The sequence below is a fragment of the Pelophylax lessonae genome (assembly GCF_965119305.1).
Source record: "Pelophylax lessonae genome assembly, chromosome: 7".
NCBI lineage: Eukaryota > Metazoa > Chordata > Amphibia > Anura > Ranidae > Pelophylax > Pelophylax lessonae.
In genome coordinates, this window is record NC_138774.1 from 231,601,454 (window position 1) to 231,626,517 (window position 25,064).

A 25,064-nucleotide genomic window follows, 5' to 3' on the forward strand; every position below is an offset into this window, starting at 1 on the left:
CTTTAAGGGTGTACTCACTTTTGTTGCCAGCAGTTTGTACATGAATGGCTGTGTGTTGGGTTATTTTGAGGGGACGGAAAATTTACACTGTTATACAAGCTGTACACTAGCTGTATAAAAATGTGAGGGGTGTACTCACTTTTGTGAGATGAGATAGATTATATTATATTATATTTTATATTTATATATATATATTAGGGCTGCAACTAACAATTAATTTGTATGTCGACTAATCTATCGATTATTTTTAGGATTAGTCGACTAATCTAACGATTATTTTTATTTTATTTTTTTTTGCTTAATTGAGTGTTTTTTTGATTAGCTAATTAATCCTGTAATTAATACAGACCCCTTAGTAAGCCCCCTCCCAGTACAGACCCCAGACTGGGATGGGGTCACTCTGGGATGGTGGTGTCATTCAGGGATGGGGTCACTCTGGGATGGTGGTGTCATTCAGGGATGGGGTCACTCTGGGATGGTGGTGTCATTCAGGGATGAGGTCACTCTGGGATGGTGGTGTCATTCAGGGATGGGGTCACTCTGGGATGGTGGCGTCATTCAGGGATGGGGTCACTCTGGGATGGTGGTGTCATTCAGGGATGGGGTCACTCTGGGATGGTGGTGTCATTCAGGGATGGGGTCACTCTGGGATGGTGGTGTCATTCAGGGATGAGGTCACTCTGGGATGGTGGTGTCATTCAGGGATGGGGTCACTCTGGGATGGTGGCATCATTCAGGGATGGGGTCACTCTGGGATGGTGGCGTCATTCAGGGATGGAGTCACTCTGGGATGGTGGTGCCACTCGGGGATGATGCGGGTCACTCGGGGATGATGGGGGTCACTCGGGGATGATGGGGGTCACTCGGGGATGGTGGGGGTCACTCAGCGATGGTAATGTCACTCAGGGATGGTGGTGTCACTCAAACTTCAATAAGGAAAGGTTTTATATAAAAAGGTCATTAGAATGTTCATAATGGGGGGAGGGGCACCAGGGAAAAGCAAATGACAAGCAGATGACACTTCAGCTATAACACTAATTGCAATGAAATCATAACTGCGCTCCTTGGAATGAATATCTGCTGACATGCAGGGTTATCCTGGTATCCCCGGTATAAGCAGCTCGCTGTAATACTTGCCTGTCCCAAGCTCACAGAAAGTGCGGCGCCTCTTCCCTGACCACGTGTGCGTCTCACCGCCGATTTGTGTTCCACTCATAGCAGCTCTCCTATTGGCTCAGAACGCCCCATTCCATCTAAAAGCCAGCCAATCATCGCCAGCAGTTCTCCAGGCGCCAGAAGCTGTGGCGGAGTACGGGGGAGCAGGAGACGGTCAGTGCTCACCTCGGTGTGGACGGAGCCGGCGGGGGGGGGGGGGGGGGGGGGTTTCACCCGGCCGGCAATACTTCAGCACTGCAGCCGGCCAGGGGGCGTGTGACGTCACGCGTCGACGCTTTTCACGCACGTCAACGATTTTTTGTAGTCGACGCGTCGTGGCAGCCCTAATTATATATATATATATATATATATATATATATATATATATACACACACACACACACACACACACACACACACACAATCTCACAAAAGTGAGTACACCACTCACATTTTAAAAAAAATTTTATTATACCTTTTCATGGTACAACACTGAAGAAATGACACTTTGCTACAATGTAAAGTAGTGAGTGTACAGCTTGTATAACAGTGTAAATTTGCTGTCCCCTCAAAAAAACGCAACACACTGCCATTAATGTCTAAACCACTGGCAACATAAGTGAGTACACCCCTAAGTGAAAATGTTCAAATTGGGCTAAGTTAGCCATTTTCCCTCCCCGGTGTCATGTGACTCGTGAGTGTTACAAGGTCTCAGGTGTGAATGGGTAGCAGGTGTGTTAAATTTGGTGTTAATGCTCTCACTCTCTCATACTGGTCACTGGAAGTTCAACATGGCACCTCATGGCAAAGAACTCTCTGAGGATCTGAAAAAAAACTGATTGTTGCTCTACATAAAGTTGGCCTAGGCTATAAGAAGATTGCAAAGACACTGAAAATGAGCTGCAGCACGGTGGCCAAGACCATACAGCAGTTTAACAGGACAGGTTCCACTCAGAAAGGGCCTCACCATGGTGGACCAAAGAAGTTGAGTGCACGTGCCCAGCGTCATATCCAGAGGTTGTCTTTGGGAAATAGACGTACGAGTTTTGTCAGCATTGCTGCAGAGGTCGAAGGGGTGGGGGGGTCAGCCTGTCAGTGCTCAGACCATACGCCGCACACTGCATCAAATTGGTCTGCATGGCTGTCGTCCCAGAAGGAAGCATCTTGTATAGATGATGCACAAGAAAGCCCGCAAACAGGTTGCTGTTGTGAAGCATGTGTGGGGGCAACCAGGTGAGGAGTACAAAGACAAGTGTGTCTTGCCTACAGTCTAGCATGGTGGTGGGAATGTCAACATGTACTGTGACATACTGAAGCAGAGCATGATCCCCTACCTTTGGAGACTGGGCCGCAGGGCAGTATTCCAGCATGATATCGACCCCAAACACACCTCCAAGAGGACCACTGCCTTACTAAAGAAGCTGAGGGTAAAGGTGTTGGACTAGCCAAGCATGTCTCCAAACCTAAACCCTATTGAGCATCTGTGGGGCATTCTCAAACGGAAGGTGGAGGAGCGCAAGGTCTCTAACATCCATCAGATGCATGATGTCATCATGGAGGAGTGGAAGAGGACTCCAGTGGCAACCTGTGAAGCTCTGGTGAATTCTATGCCCAAGCGGGTTAAGGCAGTGCTGGAAAATAATGGTGGCCACACAAAATATTGACACTTTGGGCCCAATTAGGACATTTTAACTTAGGGGTGTACTCACTTTTGTTGCCAGCAGTTTAAATATTAAAGGCTGTGTGTTGAGTTATTTTGAGGGGACAGCAAATTTACACTGTTATACAAGCTGTACACTCACAACTTTACATTGTAGCAAAGTGTCATTTCTTCAGTGTTGTCACATGAAAAGATATAATAAAATATTTACAAAAATGTGAGGGGTGTACTCACTTTTGTGAGTGTGTGTGTGTGTGTGTCTCAATTCATCTGGGAAGGTTGTCCACAAGGTTTAATCGGCAGTGTCAATATTTAGTTGGCCCACCCTTTGCAGCTATAACAGCTTCAACTCTTCTGGGAAGGCTGTCCACAAGGTTTAGGAGTGTGTCTATGGGAATGTTTGACCATTCTTCCAGATGTGAGTTTGTAAGATGCACACAGAGTCCTGACCTCAACCCAATAGAACAACTTTGGGATGAAATAGAGTGGAGACTTCTCATCCAATATCAGTGTTAGAGCCTTCTCGTCCACAGCAGAGATTGCGAGCCAGGTCTTCTCGTTCACATCAGTGTCTGACCTCACAAATGGGCTTCTGGAAGAATGGTCAAACATTCCCATAGACACTCCTAAACCTTGTGGACAGCCTTCCCAGAAGAGTTGAAGCTGTTATAGCTGCAAAGGGTGGACAAACTCAATATTGAACCCTAAGGACTAAGACTGGGATGCCAGGTGCGTGTAAAGGCTCTAAAGAGGAAAGTGGCAGGGTCTGCATCCCCTTAGATATTTGCTTTTGGGGGTGTCTCACCCCCAAAATAAATTTTTTGTTGCAGGGGATGCAAAAAAAAAAAAAAAAAAAAGACTTGTATCTTAGCGAGGAATTACAATATGATTTGTGTAGCAATTGTATACAATAGATTATTTTAATTTGTTATTTTTTTTATTTGCTATTTTGCCTAGAGAAATCATGAAACGCTTTGACTTGTGGTTCCTAAAAAACTTGATTGTCAAGATCAGCAAAGATTAAAACTGGTACCTTGTAATGAATATTCCCTCTCCCCACCACCCATCTCTCGAAACAGTTACACATTCCTAGTATTAAGTAGAAAGTTGTAAATAGCTGCTTCCTATCGCATTGTGTGTAACAGGAGTGGCCCTGGGCCCCTCCTCTCCACCAATGTTAGCCTTATCTTTATTACTAGCATCTAGCCTGACTATGTGATTATGCTACAACTCAACCCGTGACTTTATATGCCAGCACGACAAGCAGGGACGCACGTACTCTGGCAGGTGAATACTTGCAACGGCAGGTGATCAGAGTGCACAGACGCTCCTCCTACAGTCCACAGAGAATCCTCTCTACAATTTCCCAGCTGCGTGGAAATTTACTGGCTCAACAAGCAAACTTTTATTCCACGTTGGCTGACTTATATCCCTTAACTACTTTATCCCAAGTACAAAACGCCCATTGTTTGACTTTGTACAAGATAGCTACAAAGACATGACTACCTTCTCAAGGTTCCCACACACAGGGCTATTAAAGTGACCCTACAATAGAAAGATTAGAGGTAGAACGGGTCATTTCAGAGGTTCTCTGCCAATACCGGATCCAATATATATGGAGAGGATCCGATTTGGGGAAGACTTCCAATAAAGTCTATGGGGACAAGTTGGATAGAAGTCACCTTGAAGTAATACAGGAATTTTTTCTGAAGTTGGAGCACCTTCAGTAGTGAGATTGAAGAGAGCTCTCATTGACTAACCTGGGATTTTACATGTCATGCAACTTGGGGTCTCACAAGTCGGATCCCAAGTCGTGGCAGTGTGAACCGAGCCTCAGGGCGGTTGGCACGTGCTAACTGAGTTGGATGGACTCTGCAGCAGTACCAAAATTCTTTGTGATGGGAAATGCCGGCTTGTAAAATGCTTGTAAAAGTGCTTTAAGTGTTTCCGCGGGTTATGTGATGGTGCTGATCCACCTTGGAAGGTTTGGGCTGCTACATTACTGATATGATGGAGCTGTCGCTTCAGTTGAACCAATGCTTGAATCTCAGGAAGGGGTGCCTGGTGTCCAAAAATATGCAACCTTTGTCGGAAGATTACAATCGCTTCCTAAAAGCTTAAGAATGTACAGGTTGATTCAACGTGTTTTGGGGGAACTGCCTCCCCCTTCTACAGGGCTGCTGGTATGGGCTAACAGAGATTCTTTGTGAAGGCAAATGCCATCCTGTAAAATGCAAAAAGTCTTTTTTGCATTTTACAAGCCGGCTTTTTCCATCACAAAGAATTCTGGTACTACCGCAGAGTCCATCCATTTCTGTTAGCACTTACCAACAGCCCTGAAGAAGGGGAAGGCAGTTCCCCCGAAATGAGTTGGTCAAAGTGTACGTTTTCACGCTTTCAATAAACGATTGTAATCTTCCACCAGGAGTGGCATTTATTTTGGTGTGCGCTTCTCATTTAGGCATTGGTTCTACTGAAGCAACAGCTCTATGCCCAAGCCTCCTATAGGGGATCAGCACCACCTCTAACCTGCAAAAGCACCCAACTATCAGTAACCACCTGAACCAGTACAGCTCAGTCTCTAGCTCTAATTAGTCAATACTGGATCCAAGCATAGGAGGCTAACAATACCAGCCCCATTACTGAATGATAGGACAATGAATGCAGCTGTTTAAGGGCCCAAGGCCCTTGCACACTATTGTTTTCAGTACTGCAATGCCCTATGAAAAAACTCAAAGGTCGGCCTTAGACTAATCTCGGTCGGTATAGCAGGGACCGGCCGAGTTTCGAATTGTGTGTGGGCAAGCTGAATGTACCAAGTAGATCAACTTGGGTACAACCAGCTTGAGGGATTTACTTACAATTATTGCTAGTGGCTGCTATAGTCGCTAGCAATAATCACTGTCTTCTCCCAGCAGGGATGGCGCCCCCCTACGGCAGAGGAATACATTGTCTCAGCAGGAGGGATTCCCATCAGCACTGTGTGTTGATGGGGGAATCAAGCAAATTTGCACTGTCTATGATCTGCCTAAGCTACAGAATGGGGCGCAATTATCCTCTAAAGCAGGGTCAGCATATGTGTGTGACTACATAACAGGATGATACAATGGTCTGTCCCTGGGTATGCAGAACATGGAACCATCAGTCCAAAAGATAAGAAGGGTGGGCAAGTTGAATAAAAGGGTCCTCAGAAAAGTTAAAGTGGTTGTGTAGAAAATAAATACACTGACAGCAGGTTACTAAGGGTAAGCATTAAAAGGATGAGTAAACCACTAATGCCTGGAGCTGCAGGCACTGTGAAGCAATTCATTCTCAAATTTCCTCGCAGAAGTACTGAAGTCCCCCAAGTCATTCTCCTCGCAGCTCACCTTGCCCTGCTCCTCCTTCCAGATCTCATCCTTTAATGTGTGTTTACATTAGGGCTTGTTCACATCATGTATGCTGAGCTGTGTTTTATTTTACACCACACACATAGGGTGTAAAAAGGGCACAAAAAACAACTGTCTTCTATGTGCCCTGTTCACACTATACAAGTGCAGTGGTGTGCAGAAAAAGGCAGCTCAGTGGACATTGCCTGAACATTGTTCCAGGCTGCCGTGAGTGAAGTTTTAACAGCATATTTACTGCATGTAAAAGTATAACTAAAGGCAAAAGTTATTTTGGTTTTTCTGTTTCAATGGTTTTTATTAAATTTTTCAAGACAAACAAAACTTTAAGAGATTTAACAACGGTCCATAAATCTGTTTCACAGTACAGTGAATTTCGGGAAGAGTATTTTGTCATCTTCTAACCTGCATATCTGTTACAGCTCATTACTTGACGAGCCACATCAGAAAGAAAAAAAAAAAAAAAACGCAACAAAGTAACATTCCTGTAACCTAGAAATAACGATAACTATCTTTTGGTTTACCCATCGCTCCTCTATGAACTATATGGGGAGGGAATCACGTTAGCATAACCATGAGGCCGGTAACCTCTTTCCAATTCATTATGGAATCGATGCAGTTCTTTTGGTTTTTGATATTTGTGTCCCCTTTGGGTATATTCCCCCATCTCTATATATCCGGTTTACCATGATCACCAAGAGTCAAAATGAAGGAAAATCCCAAATGTTGGGTCATCCCCAGAAGAGGAATAGAGTGGAAATCTTCCAATATGGGCACTAGTTTTGGTGAACCAGGTAACAACCAAGGATTCCCTCACTTTAGAGGGATTTCCTCATTTACTGTTTTGTCTATCGTACAAGAACTGAAGGGAAATCTCCCCAATGGGACATGAATGGCAAAAAAAAAAAAAATTGACAGGGGCTATAACCCTCCATTATGTAAATAATTGAACGTTCAAAGCCTGGCCAAGTTAAAAAAGTATTAGAGCATTTTGTCCTTTTTGCCCCTTTCCCTGACCAAACTATCCTCCCCTGATGTAAATGTGACTCGATTAGACAGCCTCGGTACTGCTGTTTGTTTACATCCAGCGCTGCCCTAAGGCCGGAGGAGATCAGATTTGATCCCATAAAATGTTTTTGGGGCTGTAATGCTTAGACATAGCCAGGACAGTGAAGACTTGTGATGCTGGATGTAAACAAATGGCAGAATGGCATCCGTCGCAATGAGGAATGTATGCATCGGTATAGCGGGAAGTTAGGTTATGTCAGGGAAAGAAAGATTAGTGCACTTTGTTTTGAATTTGAAGTTAGAGGTTTGTTACAATGGAGATATGTGTTCATTTAGCGCCGGTTCACATAGGAGTGACGCTACTTTCAGGGGCGACCTCCGAGATCGCGGTGCGAGCAGCGCGCCGCGACCTCGGAGCGGCCGCCACGGACTTCATAACATTGAAGTCTATAGCGGTCGCCTCCTGGTCGCCCCAAAGAAGCTCCGGACCCTTTTTCTAGGTCGGAGCGACTTGTGTCGCTCCTATTAGAACGGGTCCACAGCTTTCCTATGGGAGGCGACCTGCGGCGACCTGTGAGGCGACCAGGTCGCCTCACAGGTCGCCCTAGTGTGAACCGGGGCTTAACTGCCTTGTGACATATGTATACACTTCAGCCACGGTCAAAAAAAAAAAAACACATGGCAACCCTATCCTGCAAATATTCTATTCTTCTTACTTCCCAAGCCTGCAGTATTAATAGTGTACAGTACATTGGACACTGCATCACTGTTATTTCCCCTTTTTTTTCCTGGCAGCCATGCTGCTGCTGGACAACCCAGAATGTTCCATCAGCTGAACAGAGGGAATTATCCCAGCTGACACGTGTACTGGCAATGCAGGCTTGTCTAACCAAAAGGAGACAAGAAGGAGCAACAATTTTCTTTGGGATTGTGTCTTACAATATAAGCCACTGAAGCCTTTTTTTCTACATAAAGTATCAGCAGAAGTGTAAACTCCTTTTTGATTACCCCCAGGGGACCCAGCCAGTGTTGCCAATCGTCAGTATTTTTACTGGCAGCCAGTAAAAAATAGGCACTTTTCTCCTGCCAGAAAAAAATATGGCTGTGGCAATCGGCTCAGAACTGTGCACGCGCAGTTCCAGTCCATCTGAAAGCCCGCTAGAGTGTGTTCGGGCAGCGCCGATGGGTCTGGCAGGTGTGTCATGGGATGTCATGGTGCAAGGGAGCCGAGCAGAGGCCCATGAGCAGGTCTGTGGGATGGGAGCATGACAAGCCGGGAGTGGGACTGTCAGTGCTGTTTGGACTGGAGTGGACTTAAAGGACCATGTGGCATGGAGAGAGACTGTGACCCAGGAGGGGACTTGTCATGTTGATGAGGGGGGTCACCATTATCCGTGATGCTGTACAATGCTGTCAGTGTCAATGTGAGTAATTTCTTGCCCTCTTGAATCCTGTCCCTGAGCTACTTTGGTACTATACCGAAAATGAATTAGGAAATATGTTTTTTTTCATTAATAACACATTGCCAATTGCATATTGTACTTGTTATTTGCCTAAATACGGAGATCTGCACTTAAAACGAATCATGTAACTTTTAGAAATGCCAGTAAAAACTTGGCTGTGCCAGTAAATTTCAATCTGGTAGGTTGGCAAGACTGGACCCAGGGCACACTACACTTGGCCCTGTTCAAATCTATGACGTGGTTGTTGAGCTAGCATGGTCAACAGCACGCCCCACTCCCCCCACCACTATTCAGCCAGACTAGCTTAAAGACCACTGCACAGATTTGAAAAGGACCAAGTGTTATTAACACTGGATCACCTGGGGCATTTTACAAGGATTTTAAACTTCTGGCAATGCTACTTCTTTCAGGTTACTACATAGATGTTATACTTACCTGCCCCGTGCAACAATATTGCACAGAAAGGTCCCTTACCTCCTTTCTGAAAGTCCCCCCACCTGACCGGTCACATTCTCCTTTCCTCTGGGTGCCTATTTAGCAACCTGTGTGCTAAGGAGGCACCCATGAACATATGCTCCCAAGCCGGGCTGTGTGCACCCATAGATCCACACAGTACTGGTAAGCCACGCCCCGCCCTCTTCTCACAGGAGTTTGACTGACAGCAGCAGGAGCCTATGGCAATGTGTTTTGTGAAAGCAGGAATTGAGGGGGGAGCAGTGCTGCAACAGAAACAGCAGTAACAGAGCAAGGTAAATATTCGTTAGTCTATTTACCTTCGTATGCGTCTGTTCACACCACTGTGTTGTACTGTAATGGTGAGCTGTGGTGCCATTTATTCTGAACAGTACCCCAACACACCAGAACCTGCAGAAAACACTAGCAATGCAGAAAACACAGCAGGTACAATTTTAGGTTCATTAGGCAGCCCATTCAAATTATTAGGCTACCCTAAAGCAGGACATGTTAATGTGCATGCGTTAAATGCTGCACAACAGACCTGACTGGTGCAACTGGATCCCGAGTCTTCAAAATATAATAAGCTGCAACTAATAACTTCAGCCTGGAACTGCTCATTCTACTTTGCCAAACCACTTGAAGATGGCTGGTCTGGATAATATACTCTGGAGTGAGCATTAATATGCAGTAGCTTTAAATGCACATATGTATCTGAAGGAAGGTTGCTCTATGTTGGCTTTTACCAACACCAGCGATGGGGCACTAGGCCCCCCGCCGACACCAGCAATGGGGCACTAGGCCCCCCGCCGACACCAGCAATGGGGCACTAGGCCCCCCGCCGACACCAGCAATGGGGCACTAGGCCCCCCGCCGACACCAGCAATGGGGCACTAGGCCCCCCGCCGACACCAGCAATGGGGCACTAGGCCCCCCGCCGACACCAGCAATGGGGCACTAGGCCCCCCGCCGACACCAGCAATGGGGCACTAGGCCCCCCGCCGACACCAGCAATGGGGCACTGGGCCCCCCGCCGACACCAGCAATGGGGCACTGGGCCCCCCGCCGACACCAGCAATGGGGCACTGGGCCCCCCGCCGACACCAGCAATGGGGCACTGGGCCCCCCGCCGACACCAGCAATGGGGCACTGGGCCCCCCGCCGACACCAGCAATGGGGCACTGGGCCCCCCGCCGACACCAGCAATGGGGCACTGGGCCCCCCGCCGACACCAGCAATGGGGCACTGGGCCCCCCGCCGACACCAGCAATGGGGCACTAGGCCCCCCGCCGACACCAGCAATGGGGCACTAGGCCCCCCGCCGACACCAGCGATGGGGCACTATGCCCCCCGCCGACACCAGCGATGGGGCACTATGCCTCCCGCCGACACCAGCGATGGGGCACTATGCCTCCCGCCGACACCAGCGATCGGACATTGTTTACTCCCAATGACACCAGGACTTTTTTCAGCTCCCACTGGTCACAGTCTGGGCCCCCTAAAGTCTGAAAAACAAACTGGACCTTTGTTTAAAAAGCTGGGGAACCCCTGATCTAGAAGAAGTACATCTGAGACAATCAACGGCAGAAAAATCTGAATATCAGTGTGCAATGCTGGAGTCAGCAAGTAACATTGCCATCAGGGCACAGTGGTCTTAATCTAGCCCCACTTCAAGCTTTCTAGCGTACTCAAAGCTGCTTCTATTACCCACTTCCAGACTCGGCCTGATCTGGCACTTTGTTTACATTTAACAATCAATATTTTTTGCTAGAAAATTACTTTGAGCGCCCCTCCCCCAAGCATTATATACATTTTTTTTTAAAGCAGAGGCCCTAGGAAATAAATTGGTGGGTGTTGTAATTATCTATGTCATACGGTATTTGTGCATCAATTTTTCAAATGCAATTTAGAGGGAAAAAATGCACTATTGAAATTCAAAGCAAAAAATAAATAAATAAATACATAACCTAATTTTTTTGTAAACTATAAAATGGTTTCACATCGGGTAAATAGATACTCATCATGTCAGACTTTAAGGCTGTGCTCACACCATTGCTATGCCAGACATCGTATGTGATTTTCACAACATTGCTGTGCAGATCACGTGATGCGAATTCAGCCACACAGTGTTTGGCTGAATTCACATCGCATTCGGACCAAAACGGTGCAGGACTCTTTTTTTGGTCCGCGCTCGAATCGAATCACATTCCTGTCCAATTCCACAGTTCGCAATGCGTTCTGCAAACCAATTTGGGGGTGTCATTAACCTTACAATGACACCCTCAGCGGTTGGCAGAAAGCAGTGTGTGAACTACCTGTGAGTATGATGCGATGCGGGAAACTGCACAGGAATCCTGCTGGTTCCCACATCGCATCAGTGTGAACACAGACCTAAACTGCACGTGCCCGCGCAACGGCGAAAAATGATGGAAATTTTACTATACATAAGCAACGTTTTAAAAACCTTTACAGGTTACTACTTCAGATGTGTGGTCTAGTGCTTGAATTACTGCCCATGAGCTGATGTACACATCGATACTTCACATGTGTGGGACCACTGCTATTTGTGTGCATGCAGGACTGATGCGTGCATTCGCCTTTGTGTGCGTGCGCGCGGGGGGGGGGGGGGGGCACTTTACTAATTATTATATAAAGAAAAGGAATGTAAACATTCTTGTGACAGCAATAGGCATGTGACTGGTACTTTTTATGAAGAGATCTGGGGTCTAAGCCCCAAAATCAAACCAAAGTATTCAAAACACCAAAATCTGTGTTTTTGAATGCTTTTTATTTTTGAAAATGGCGCCATTAACATCCAGGTAAACCGAAAGAGATGTCAGGTGAACGCTTCTGGGTTACCATAACTGACAGCTGATCTAAGCTGATTCAGGCTTTGTTTGGCTCTCCCCTGCTGGGATGGGAGAGCCTGAGAAAGCCACGGAGGGCACGTCCCCTTCCGCTGGTTGTAAAAGCAATCCAGTGGCTAGTAAGCCTCTAGGATTGCTTTTACAAGAGAGCCAGCCGCCAGCTGTACGAAACAAAACTGGGGTGATGCCTGCAGCTGCAGGCGTCATCCTGGTATAACCACTCGAATCCTGAGACACATGGGTAGGTCGCTGGTCCGGAAGTGGTCAAGTTCCATTGTTCAATCCCTGAAGAAGAGGAGCCCTTTCCTAGAAACGCGTTGGCTGCATCTGATGCTCATAGCCTGAAAATATTCTAAGAGTTTGAATAGAGATGAACGCTTGTAGTCGATGTTCCTATTTACACACCCAGAAGTTAAACAAAAGGGATGTCATCCTTCTGGAGAGAAAGGCAGATGAAGGCAGTGCTAGGAGGAACGCTTTGCTCTCAGTCAGAGGAAATAAATACCTGGAAGGGTTACCCTTACAATTAAATTAATGCATTCATTTAAAGGAGATGTAAAGGCAGAAGGTTCTTTATCTTATTGCATTCTATGCATTAGGATAAAAAAACCTGTGTGTAGCAGCCCTCCCAGCACCCCTAATACTTACCTGAGCCCCATCTTTCTCCAGCGATGTCCACGAGTCCCTCGGCCGCCGGGGACTCTCCCTCTTGATTGGCTGAGACACAGCCACGACCCCATTGGCTCCCGTGGCTGTCAAAGTCAGCTAGCCATCTGGGAAGAGAGAGGGGCTGCTCCGTGTCTGAATGGACACATGGAACTGCAGCTTGGGTGCCCCCATAGCAAGCGGTTTGCTGTGGGGGCACTCGATAGGAGGGAGAGGCCAGGACAGCAACTAGGGAACTGAGAAGAGGAGGATCCGGGCTGCTCTGTGCAAAACCAACTGCACAAAGGAGGCAAGTATAACAGGTCTGTATTTTTTATTTTTAAACGAGACTGGTGCTAGATCTACCTTCACAGACACAATTTAAAGAACATTGTACACCCCAACTACCCCCCTGGTCCCTGCTGTACTAATCTCTGGTGATCCTGAGCTCCCAGGGCTTCTGCAGTGCTCCAGGGATTGGAAAGCTCTGCTGTTCTCCCTCTTTTCTGTACAGTGCTTCTAGGACAAACCAGATCGATTCACTAGGATGGAGCTGACCAATCAAAATCGATTCAGTTCACCCCAAAAGCACTGCACAGATGAGGAAAAGAGCGGGGATTTCAAATCACTGGACCTCCAAATAGCAAATGTTTTACAGATGCAGTCAAGGATTTCTTTAGTGACAAAAACCTCTCCACTCTATTCCATCAGCCCTCCATTTATAAAGCAACAAAGGAATCTGTGTAATCGGGAAGAGATTAATGTAGCCATTTTTCTTCTACGGAAGGTCAGCTGAATTTCTCATCTATCATCATTTGTTGATTGATAAAAAGGTCATCTCATGGGAAGCATGGGCGAAATGTGTCAATGTGCCATGAAAGTCACATTGTTAAAACAATTACCAGGCCAATATCCGATTGCCCTTGGGTCATTTCTGCCAATCTAGCAAGTTGAGGGGCACAGGCAAACATTGACATTTTGTTTACTTTTTTTTTTTGTTCGGCTTTGCCCCCCAATGCACATCACTTGATTAGATGAATGATGTGCACAGAGCCTGCTAAACCTAGGATTTACACCACACATACAGTGCATCCATGAAGTATTCACAGCGCTTCACTTTTTCCACATTTTGTTATGTTACAGCCTTATTCCAAAATGGATTTAATTCATTATTTTCTTCAAAATTCTACAAACAATACCACAGAATGACAACGTGAAAGAAGTTAATTTGAAATCTTTGCAAATTACAAATAAAAACATTTACACAAATATACAATCTTTGCTCAATACTTTGTTGAAGCCCCTTTGGCACCAATTACAGCCTCAAGTCTTTTTGAGTATGATGCTACAAGCTTGGCACACCTATTTTTGGGCAGTTTCTCCCATTCCTCTTTGCAGGACCTCTCAAGCTTTATAAGGTTGGATAGGGAGCATCAGTGCACAGCCATTTTCAGATCTCTCCAGAGATTTTCAATTGGGTTCAAGTCTGAACCACTCAAGGACACATTCACAAAGTTGTAATGTAGCCACTCCTTTGCCATCTTGGCTGTCTGCTTAGGGTCGTCGTCCTGTTGGAAGATGAAAACCTGCATCAGGGCGCTCAGACTAGGGCGAAGGTTCATCAAGGATGTCTCTGTACATTGATGCATTCATCTTTCCCTCGATCCTGACTAGTCTCCTAGTCCCTGCCTCTGAAAAACCTCCCTACAGCATGATGCTGCCACCACCATGCTTCACTCTAGGGATGGTATTGGCCAGATAAGCTTTGCCTGGTTTCCTCCAGACATGAAGCTTGCCATTCAGGCCAAAGTTCAATCTGCAGACCAGATAATTTTGTTTCTCATGGTCTGAGAGTTCTTCATAGTGCCTTTTGGCAAACTCCAGGCAGGCTGTCATGTGACTTTTAATGAGTGGCTTCCATCAGGCCACTCTACCATACAGGTCTGATTGGTGGAGTGCTGCAGAGATGGTTGTTCTTCTGGAAGGTTCTCCTCTCTCCACAGAGAAACACTGGAGCTCTGTCAGAGTGACCATCGGGTTCTTGGTTACCTCCCTAAGGCCCTTCTCACCCGACCGCTCGGTTTGGCCGGGAGGCCCGCTCTAGGAAGGATCATGGTGGTTCAAAACTTCTTACATTTACGGATGATGGAGGCCACTGTGCTTATTGGGACCTTCAACGCTGCAAAAAATAAATAAATTCTGTACCCTTCCCCAGATCTGTGTCTCAATACAATCCTGTCTCAGAGGTCTACAGACAATTCCTTGGACTTCATGGCTTGGTTTGTGCTCTGAGATGCACTATTAACGGTAGGACCTTATATACAGGTCCCTCTCAAAAAATTAGCATATTGTGATAAAGTTCATTATTTTCTGTAATGTACTGATAAACATTAGACTTTCATATATTTTAGATTCATTACACACAACTGAAGTAGTGCAAGCCTTTTATTGTTTTAATATTGATGATTTTGGCATACAGCTCATGAAAACCCAATATTCCTATATCAAAAAATTAGCATATGTCATCCGACCAATAAAAGAAAATTGTTTTTAATACAAAAAAAGTCAACCTTCAAATAATTATGTTCAGTTATGCATACTTGGTCGGGAATCCTTTTGCAGAAATGACTGCTTCAATGCGGCGTGGCATGGAGGCAATCAGCCTGTGGCACTGCTGAGGTGTTATGGAGGCCCAGGATGCTTCGATAGCGGCCTTGAGCTCATCCAGAGTGTTGGGTCTTGCGTCTCTCAACTTTCTCTTCACAACATCCCACAGATTCTCTATGGGGTTCAGGTCAGGAGAGTTGGCAGGCCAATTGAGCACAGTAATACCATGGTCAGTAAACCATTTACCAGTGGTTTTGGCACTGTGAGCAGGTGCCAGGTCGTGCTGAAAAATGAAATCATCTCCATAAAGCTTTTCAGCAGATGGAAGCATGAAGTGCTCCAAAATCTCCTGATAGCTAGCTGCATTGACCCTGCCCTTGATAAAACACAGTGGACCAACACCAGCAGCTGACATGGCACCCCAGACCATCACTGACTGTGGGTACTTGACACTGGACTTCAGGCATTCTGGCATTTTCCTCTCCCCAGTCTTCCTCCAGACTCTGGCACCTTGATTTCCGAATGACATGCAAAATTTGCTTTCATCCGAAAAAAGTACTTTAGACCACTGAGCAACAGTCCAGTGCTGCTTCTCTGTAGCCCAGGTCAGGCACTTCTGCCGCTGTTTCTGGTTCAAAAGTGGCTTGACCTAGGGAATGCGGCACCTGTAGCCCATTTCCTGCACACGCCTGTACACGGTGGCTCTAGATGCTTCTACTCCAGACTCAGTCCACTGCTTCCGCAGGTCCCCCAAGGTCTGGAATCAGTCCTTCTGCACAATCTTCCTCAGGGTCCGGTCACCTCTTCTCGTTGTGCAGCGTTTTCTGCCACACTTTTTCCTTCCCACAGACTTCCCACTGAGGTGCCTTGATACAGCACTCTGGGAACAGCCTATTCGTTCAGAAATTTCTTTCTGTGTCTTACCCTCTTGCTTGAGGGTGTCAATGATGGCCTTCTGGACAGCAGTCAGGTCAGCAGTCTTACCCATGATTGCAGTTTTGAGTAATGAACCAGGCTGGGAGTTTTTAAAAGCTTTAGGAATCTTTTGCAGGTGTTTAGAGTTAATTAGTTGATTCAGATGATTAGGTTAATAGCTCGTTTAGAGAACCTTTTCATGATATGCTAATTTTTTGAGCTAGGAATTTTGGGCTGTATGCCAAAATCATCAATATTAAAACAATAAAAGGCTTGCACTACTTCAGTTGTGTCTAATGAATCTAAAATATATGAAAGTCTAATGTTTATCAGTATATTACAGAAAATAATGAACTTTATCACAATATGCTAATTTTTTGAGAGGGACTTGTAGACAGGTGTGTGTCTTTCCAAATCATGTCCAATTAACTGAATTTACCACAGGTGGACTCCAAGTTATAGAAACATCTCAAGGATGATCAGTGGAAAGCTCAATTTTGAGTGTCATGGCAAAGGCTGTGAATACTTATGTACCTGTGAGTTTTTTGTTTTTATTTATTTATTTTTAATTAATTTACAAGGATTTCAAACTAACTTCTTTCATGTTGTCATTATGGGGTATTGTTTGTAGAATTTCGAGGAAAATAATGAATTTAATACATTTTGGAATAAGGCTGTAACAACAATATATAGAAAAAGAGTGAAGCTGTGAATTCTTTCCGGATGCACTGTGTCCTAGGAGGTAGCGTGTTTAATTCATCAGAAGGCCCGCCCACTAAACCTGGAAGAGCCGGTCGGCCTCTCAATGTCAGAAACTACATGGCAGTGCGGGATTGAGCGGCAGCAGGGAACCAAAGGATCTCAGCCGGACAATGCTGGATCCACTGTGTGGGTGTATCTAAAATGTGCAGAGCCCACCTACCATTAGCACTTGTCACGTTAGTAAAGCACTAAAGCAGAGGTAAGTAGTCCAATCCTTACAGAATTAGATTACTTTGTAAATATTTTCACTTTTCTTTACAAGACTAAAAAGGGATTGCTCTGGCCTGGAAACCTTTTGCAAACCTCGCTCTGCAAGCTTAGCCAGACACATGGATGATATCCTCACTATTTTAGGCAAGTCTCTGGAATGGTTTCAGGAATTTTCTTTGAATTTTGACATCACATTTATATTTGCAACTGACACAGTCTACTCTATATTTACAGTGCCTTGAAAAAGTATTCATACCCCTTAAAATTTTCTGGATTTTGTCATGTTACAAGCAAAACCGTAAATGTATTATATTGGGATTTTAGACGAAAGACCAACACAAAGTGACACATAATTGTGAAGTGGAAGGAAAATGATAAACGGTTTTCAACATTTTTATAAATAAATATCTGAAAAGCGTGGTGTGTATTAGTATTCACCCCCCTGAGTCAATACTTTATAGAACTGTCTTTCACTGCAATTACAGCTCCAAGTCTTTTTGGGGGTGTCTCTACCAGCTTTGCACATCTAGAGAGTGAAATTTTTGTCTATTCTTTGCAAAAATAGCTCAAGCTCTGTCAGATTGGATGGAAAATGTCTGTGAACAGCAATTTTCAAGTCTAGACACAGATTCTCAATTGGATTTAGGTCTGGACTTTGACTGGGCAAATGCTTTGATCCAAGCCATTCCATTGTAGCTCTGGCTGTATGTTTATAGTCATTGCCCTGCTGGAAGGTGAACCTCCACTCCAGTCAAGTCTTTTACAGAATCCACCAAGTTTTCTTCTAAGATTTCCCTGTATGTGGCTCCATCCATCTTCCCACCAGCTCTGACCAGCTTTCCTTTCCCTGCTAAATAAAAGCATTCCCACAACATGATGCTGCCATTACCATATTTCACGGTGGAGATGGTGTGTTCAGGGTGATGGGCAGTGTTAGTTTTCCGCCACACATAGCGTTTTGCTTTTAGACCAAAATGTTACATTTTGGTCTCTTCTGACCAGAGCACCTTCTTCCTCAGGTTTGCTGGCTTCTCGAAAACTGCAAATGGGATTTCTCATGGCTTTCTTTCAACAAGGACTTACTTCATGCCACTCTTCCATAAAGGGCAGATTTGTGGAGTGCATAAATAATAGTTGTCCTGTGGACAGATTCTCCCACCTGAGCTGTGGATCTCTGTAGCTCCTCCATAGTTACCATGGGACTCTTGGCTGCTTCTCTGATTAATGCTCTCCCTGGCCGGCCAGTCAGTTTAGGTGGATGGCCATGTCTTGGTAGGTTTGCAGTTGTTCCATACGCTTTCCATTTTCAGATGATGGATTGAACAGTGCTCTGTGAGATGTTCAAAGCTTGGGATATACACTGCCTGGCCAAAAAAAAAAAAGTCGCCCACCTGGAATTAACTAAAGCAACTAACTAAACTAAGCATACAGTAACTATCCTATGGGAGAGTTACTGCATGCTTAATGCCCGTATGTGCCAATCTGTGCCTCATCTGTGGCACTGGTGAGGCACATGCGGGCTTACTGCATGTGCCCAAAGAAAGACATCAACTGACTACCTGAATATACTGATTGACCAGGTTATTCCATCAAAGGATTTTGTTCTTCCGATTGCATGGGCATATTCCAAGATGACAATGCCAGGATTTATCGGGATCAGATTGTGAAAGAGTGGATCAGGGAGCATGAGACATAATTTTCATACATTGGATTGGCCACCAGAGTCCAGAACTTAGCCCCACTGAGAATCTTTGGGATGTGCTGCAGAAGTCTTTGTGCAGTGGTCCAACTCTCCCATCATCAATACAAGATCTTGGTGAAAAATGAAATGCAGCACTGGACGGAAATAATCTTGTGACATTGCAGAAGCTTATCGAAACAACGCCACAGCAAATGCGTGCCGTAATCAAAGCCAGAAAATATTACAGTGTGTGACCTTTTTTTTTTTTTTTTTTCGGTGGCGACTTTCTTTTTGGCCAGGCAGTTTATGTTTATTACCTAACCCTGCTTTAAACTTCTCCATGACTTTATCCCTGACCTGTCTGATGTTTCTTGGCCTTCATGATGCTGTCTGTTCACTAAGGTTCTCCAACAAACCTCGGACTGCTTCACAGAACAGCTGTATTTATACGGAGATTAAATTACACACAGGTGGACTAATTGGGTGACTTCTGAAAGCAATTGGTTGCACTGGATTTTAGTTAGGGGTATCAGAGTAAAGGGGACTGAATACGAATAAAAATAATAATAAAAATGCACGCCACTATTTTCTGATCTTTATTTGTAAAAAATTTGGAAACTCATTTATCATTTTCCTTCCACTTTCTCAATGATGTGCCACTTTGTGTTGATCTATCACATAAAATCCCAATAAAAAAAATTTTACGTTTTTTTCTGGTAACATGGCAAAATGTGGAAAATGTCAAGGGGTATGAATACTTTTTCAAGGCACTGTGGATCTAAAAGGAAATCAATTTGGAGGGTCAAACTTTTGTTGCACATTAGCGTGCATTTTTTGTTCACTGATGTGTGTTGTGTTAATAAACCCAGGGAAAAAAAAAGGGCACAGCAACCTTGTGTATCATCTTAAAATAATGAAGCCATAAAAAGTCACTTTTACACTCACAATGGAATTGAGAAAATTGTGTTCATCATCAAACTGACATCAGGGTAACAGCTCATAGGAGTAATGAGCTATTACTTTGATGAAAGTTTGATCAGCACAATTTTCTTGATTCCACTGGGAGTGCAAAATTCACTTCATTAAGTCTTTATAACACACACAAGGTCAGCTGCCTTCTTTTTTCTTGTTTGATTGAAATTTCAGCTGACCACCTTTAGATCAGCAAGAAGTGTTAAGCCGGCTGCACACAGATGGAAATCCAGCGGTTCAGCAGGGGCTGGTAATTTTAATCCTTGTATGGGCACTGTGGTTGTACACAAGACGATCCAATGATCAACATGTGTACAACCAGCCTGTTGTGTTTTTGCCGAACGATTAGGGCCACAGCTATAGCCGGAAACATTATTAAATTAGGTTCTGCTGGCAGGTAAGACTCCCCCACCAACAACACACAATAGCGTCGCGGGAGGGATTTGCCCCATCAACGCTTACTGTTTTGAGGGAGCCGCGGAACTTTCCTTCCACCACGGGAAAGACAAAAAAATTGCATAATGTATGGCCTGCTTTACTTCACCTTTTAACAAAAATGTAAAAGGTGAAAACGCCTTACATCAGGGGTCCCCAAACTGTGGCCCTTTACTTGCTTTTATCGGGGGCACTATTCCTTCCATCGACGCCAATAATGGGGATATGTAAAGGTGTAACCTCGCGCTTATGGAAAGTATTGTGCGTATATTATTGGGTAATTAAATTAATTTTAAATCAATAGCTGCTTGCTGCAAATTAAAGTGCTAGTAGCTGCAACGGTGTGCTGCACCGTGAGGGGGGCACCGTTCCTCCCACCGACACCAATCATGGGGGGGGCACCGTTCCTCCCACCGACACCAATCATGGGGGGGGCACCGTTCCTCCCACCGACACCAATCATGGGGGGGGGCACCGTTCCTCCCACCGACACCAATCATGGGGGGGGGCACCGTTCCTCCCACCGACACCAATCATGGGGGGGGCACCGTTCCTCCCACCGACACCAATCATGGGGGGGGCACCGTTCCTCCCACCGACACCAATCATGGGGGGGGCACCGTTCCTCCCACCGACACCAATCATGGGGGGGGCACCGTTCCTCCCACCGACACCAATCATGGGGGGGGCACCGTTCCTCCCACCGACACCAATCATGGGGGGGGGCACAGTTCCTCCCACCGACACCAATCATGGGGGGGGGCACCGTTCCTCCCACCGACACCAATCATGGGGGGGGCACCGTTCCTCCCACCGACACCAATCATGGGGGGGGCACCGTTCCTCCCACCGACACCAATCATGGGGGGGGCACCGTTCCTCCCACCGATACCAATCATGGGGGGGGCACCGTTCCTCCCACCGACACCAATCATGGGGGGGGCACCGTTCCTCCCACCGACACCAATCATGGGGGGGGCACCGTTCCTCCCACCGAAACCCAATCATGGGGGGGGCACCGTTCCTCCCACCGAAACCCAATCATGGGGGGGGGGGGGGGCACCGTTCCTCCCACTGACACCAATCATGGGGGGGGGGGCACCGTTCCTCCCACTGGCACCAATCATGGGGGGGGCACCGTTCCTCCCACTGACACCAACCATTGGGGGGGGCACCGTTCCTCCCACTGACACCAACCATGGGGGGGGGCACCGTTCCTCCCACTGACACCAATCAATGGGGGGGCACCGTTCCTCCCACTGACACCAATCAATGGGGGGGCACCGTTCCTCCCACTGACACCAACCATGGGGGGGCACCGTTCCTCCCACTGACACCAACCATGGGGGGGCACCGTTCCTCCCACTGACATCAATCATGGGGGGGCACCGTTCCTCCCACTGACATCAATCATGGGGGGCACCGTTCCTCCCACTGACATCAATCATGGGGGGCACCGTTCCTCCCACTGACACCAACCATGGGGCACTGGCATTGTTGGGCAGCACAGTGGCTATCACTTGTGCCTAGCAGCACTAGGGTCGCTGGTTCAATCCAAACCACAACACTACCTGCCTAGAGCTTGCATGTGGTCCATTTGCCTGTGTGGGTTTTCTTCCGGGTACTCCGGTTTCTTCCCATACGCCAAAGACATGCTAGTAGGTTAATTGGATCCGGTCTAAACTGGCCCTAGTGTATGAATGGGAGTTAGGGACTTCAGATTTTAAGCTCCACTGACCACAGTCCGGCTCCCCTAAAGTTTGAAGGGCATAAAACTGGCCCTTTCTTTTGAAAGTTTGGAGATCCCTGCCTTACACCATCCATAACCCCCCCCCCCCACGGTCCCCACTGCACTTACCTACTTGGGTGGTTGACTGTCAGTGCCCATGAAAAGCTGGTACAGTGGTCCAGGGATTTTAAAGCCCCACTCTTCTTTCCTTAGGGCTTCCAGGATAGATCAGAGCAATTCCAATTGGTCAAGGCGGTCATGTGCCAGCAAGTGACCAATTAGAATTGCCCAGATTTGTCTTGGAAGCCCCAAGAAAAGAAAGGGAAGAAAAGCAAGGCTTTAAAATCCTCAGTTTTGTGGGCAGCTTATTATTCATGGAGATAAGTTCAGCAGGGACAGGTGGAGTGGGAGGGGGGTAAAGGATGTCAATTTCACCTTCATTCTTCACAATAAAAAAAAAAAAGTGTAGAATGAGGTAAGGATCTATGGATAAAACTAAAATGCCCCAAGGTGACCTTCTTGCTGCTGTGGAGATTTTGTATTCTTCTAAAACGTCAATCAACACAATACTGACATCCCGGCACCAACTCTTACCTGTAATTTAGAGTATTCATCCAGCAGCCGGTCATATTCCTTGGTTAGGCCCTGGCTCTGCTTCTTGATGGCGACCACTTCGCTTTCAGACTTGTGCAGGGCTGAAAAATGATGAAGAAAAAGTCATTCTGAATGAAGGTCTTTACTCTCGTAATTAAACAGATTGGTAAACTCATTCTCTAAGGTTAAAGGCTCAGCTCACCTTTTCTTTATGAAATGAAGCCTTTGTTATGGTGTTTTGTGCTCAAGCCATTCCGATTTTGGTATCTCTCAGTTACCCCCCCCCCCCCACCCCCTTCGCTGAACACTGAATTTATATCTTCTCCGGAGAAATGTTTAACCACTTCTTAAACATGCTATAGCCTAAAGATAGCTACAGTGTGGTTGTCCAGTTCTGAGAGGTCATCCATTGAGGTCCTCCCAGAACCACACCCCCGTAAGCCCCCTGACATCCCGTCCTCCCAGAACCACACCCCCGTACGCCCCCTGACATCCCTTCCTCCCAGAACCACACCCCCGTACGCCCCCTGACATCCCTTCCTCCCAGAACCACACCCCTGTACGCCCCCTGACATCCCTTCCTCCCAGAACCACACCCCCGTACGCCCCCTGACATCCCTTCCTCCCAGAACCACACCCCCTGACATCCCTTCCTCCCAGAACCACACCCCCGTACTCCCCCTGACATCCCGTCCTCCCAGAACCACACCCCCGTACGCCCCCTGACATTCCTTCCTCCCAGAACCACACCCCCGTACTCCCCCTGACATCCCGTCCTCCCAGAACCACACCCCCGTACGCCCCCTGACATCCCTTCCTCCCAGAACCACACCCCCGTACGCCCCCTGACATCCCTTCCTCCCAGAACCACACCCCCGTACGCCCCCTGACATCCCGTCCTCCCAGAACCACACCCCCGTACGCCCCCTGACATCCCTTCCTCCCAGAACCACACCCCCTGACATCCCTTCCTCCCAGAACCACACCCCCGTACTCCCCCTGACATCCTGTCCTCCCAGAACCACACCCCCGTACGCCCCCTGACATCCCTTCCTCCCAGAACCACACCCCCGTACTCCCTGACATCCCGTCCTCCCAGAACCACACCCCCGTACGCCCCCTGACATCCCTTCCTCCCAGAACCACACCCCCGTACGCCCCCTGACATCCCTTCCTCCCAGAACCACACCCCCGTACGCCCCCTGACATCCCTTCCTCCCAGAACCACACCCTCGTACGCCCCCTGACATCCCGTGTGCTCTGTAATTCGAACACAGCTGCTGATCACAGATTGGGGAAAAGGGCCAATCACAGTGGCCCTTTACCATATGATCAGCTGTGTCCAATCACAGCTGGTCATATGTAAAACAAACTTGCTGGTTATCAGCATTCTTTTCCTTGCGCCCTGTTACAGCGTGAGGAGAACCAGTAAACGGCAAGTGTGACAGGGGACTTTATATACGGCTAATCAGGGCACTGATCAGGCCCCATCCGTGCATTAGCTCATCAGCGCAGCCCATCAGTAAAGGAAAGAAATTACTTATTTGCATGCAAAATTTGCAGAAACTAAGAAAAACATTTTTTCCCCCCCAAAATTTTCTGTCATTTTTTTTTTGCCACATGGTGATCGTTAAATACCACCCAAAAAAAAAAAAAAAGCTTTATTTGTGTGAAAAAAAAAATTATAAAAATGTAATACAAGTACAGGGCTGCATGACAGTGCAATTGTCCTCAAAGTGCAACCAAGCTGAAAGCTGAAAATTGGCCTGGGCAGGAAGGGGGGGGGGGGTTAAGTGCCCGGTATTGAAGTGGTTAAAAGACACGTGCCAATAGCTGGGCTTTCTGTAACATCCATGTGACAATACAGTGTACTGCTAGGCCTGCAGAGGAATTACAAACCCCTGGATTCACTGTGTGACTAAAGCACCCAAGAGGGTGTGTTTTCCCTCTTGGGAATGCTCATTCCATCACCACCTCCATGTTGTTGCATCGACCTTACGACTACAACATGTAAAAGAAGGCTTGGGCACGCCCCAGCGGGTAGTAGTGGGGACTTGCCAATGATTAGGACATTCAGCATTGCGAACAGGCCTAACTAGAGCCTAAGAAATTTTGCCTCAAGATGACTAATGGCTGCAATGGGCAGAGTCCTGCACTTAGCGACTGCATTGCCAATCCTGCTACACTATTAGCACTGGTGGTACTGATGGGAGGCCTGAAAAAAAAGAGTAGTAACACTCTGAAACATGTATCTGCGCTCCCCCACGCTGCGACGTCACTTCTGGTCCTACACAGTTTATGTGCTGGTCCTACACAGTTTATGTGCTCCAGAATTTCTAGTTTTGTTTCAATAGGTCCAAAATATCCTGACAGCTCCTCAATGTGACTGAAATCTCTGCAATATATTATGGTAAACCATAGAGGGCGCCAACTAAGTGCAATGCATGAAAAAAGCCTTTAAAGTGGTTGTAAGGGTTTATTTTATTTTTTTTAAATAAATAACATGCCTATACCTACCTGCT

At 46.5% G+C, this 25,064-nt stretch overlaps 1 protein-coding gene across 1 annotated transcript in view; it reads right to left on the reverse strand.

The window, feature by feature from the left end:
- The window catches only part of BCAP31 (B cell receptor associated protein 31), an 88,710-nt gene that overhangs the window by 8,232 nt on the left and 55,414 nt on the right, over nt 1–25,064 (reverse strand). The window contains exon 6 of the mRNA XM_082264428.1: nt 22,543–22,643. Coding sequence (XP_082120554.1) covers nt 22,543–22,643 — 101 coding nt within the window. The remainder of the gene's footprint in view (nt 1–22,542; nt 22,644–25,064) is intronic.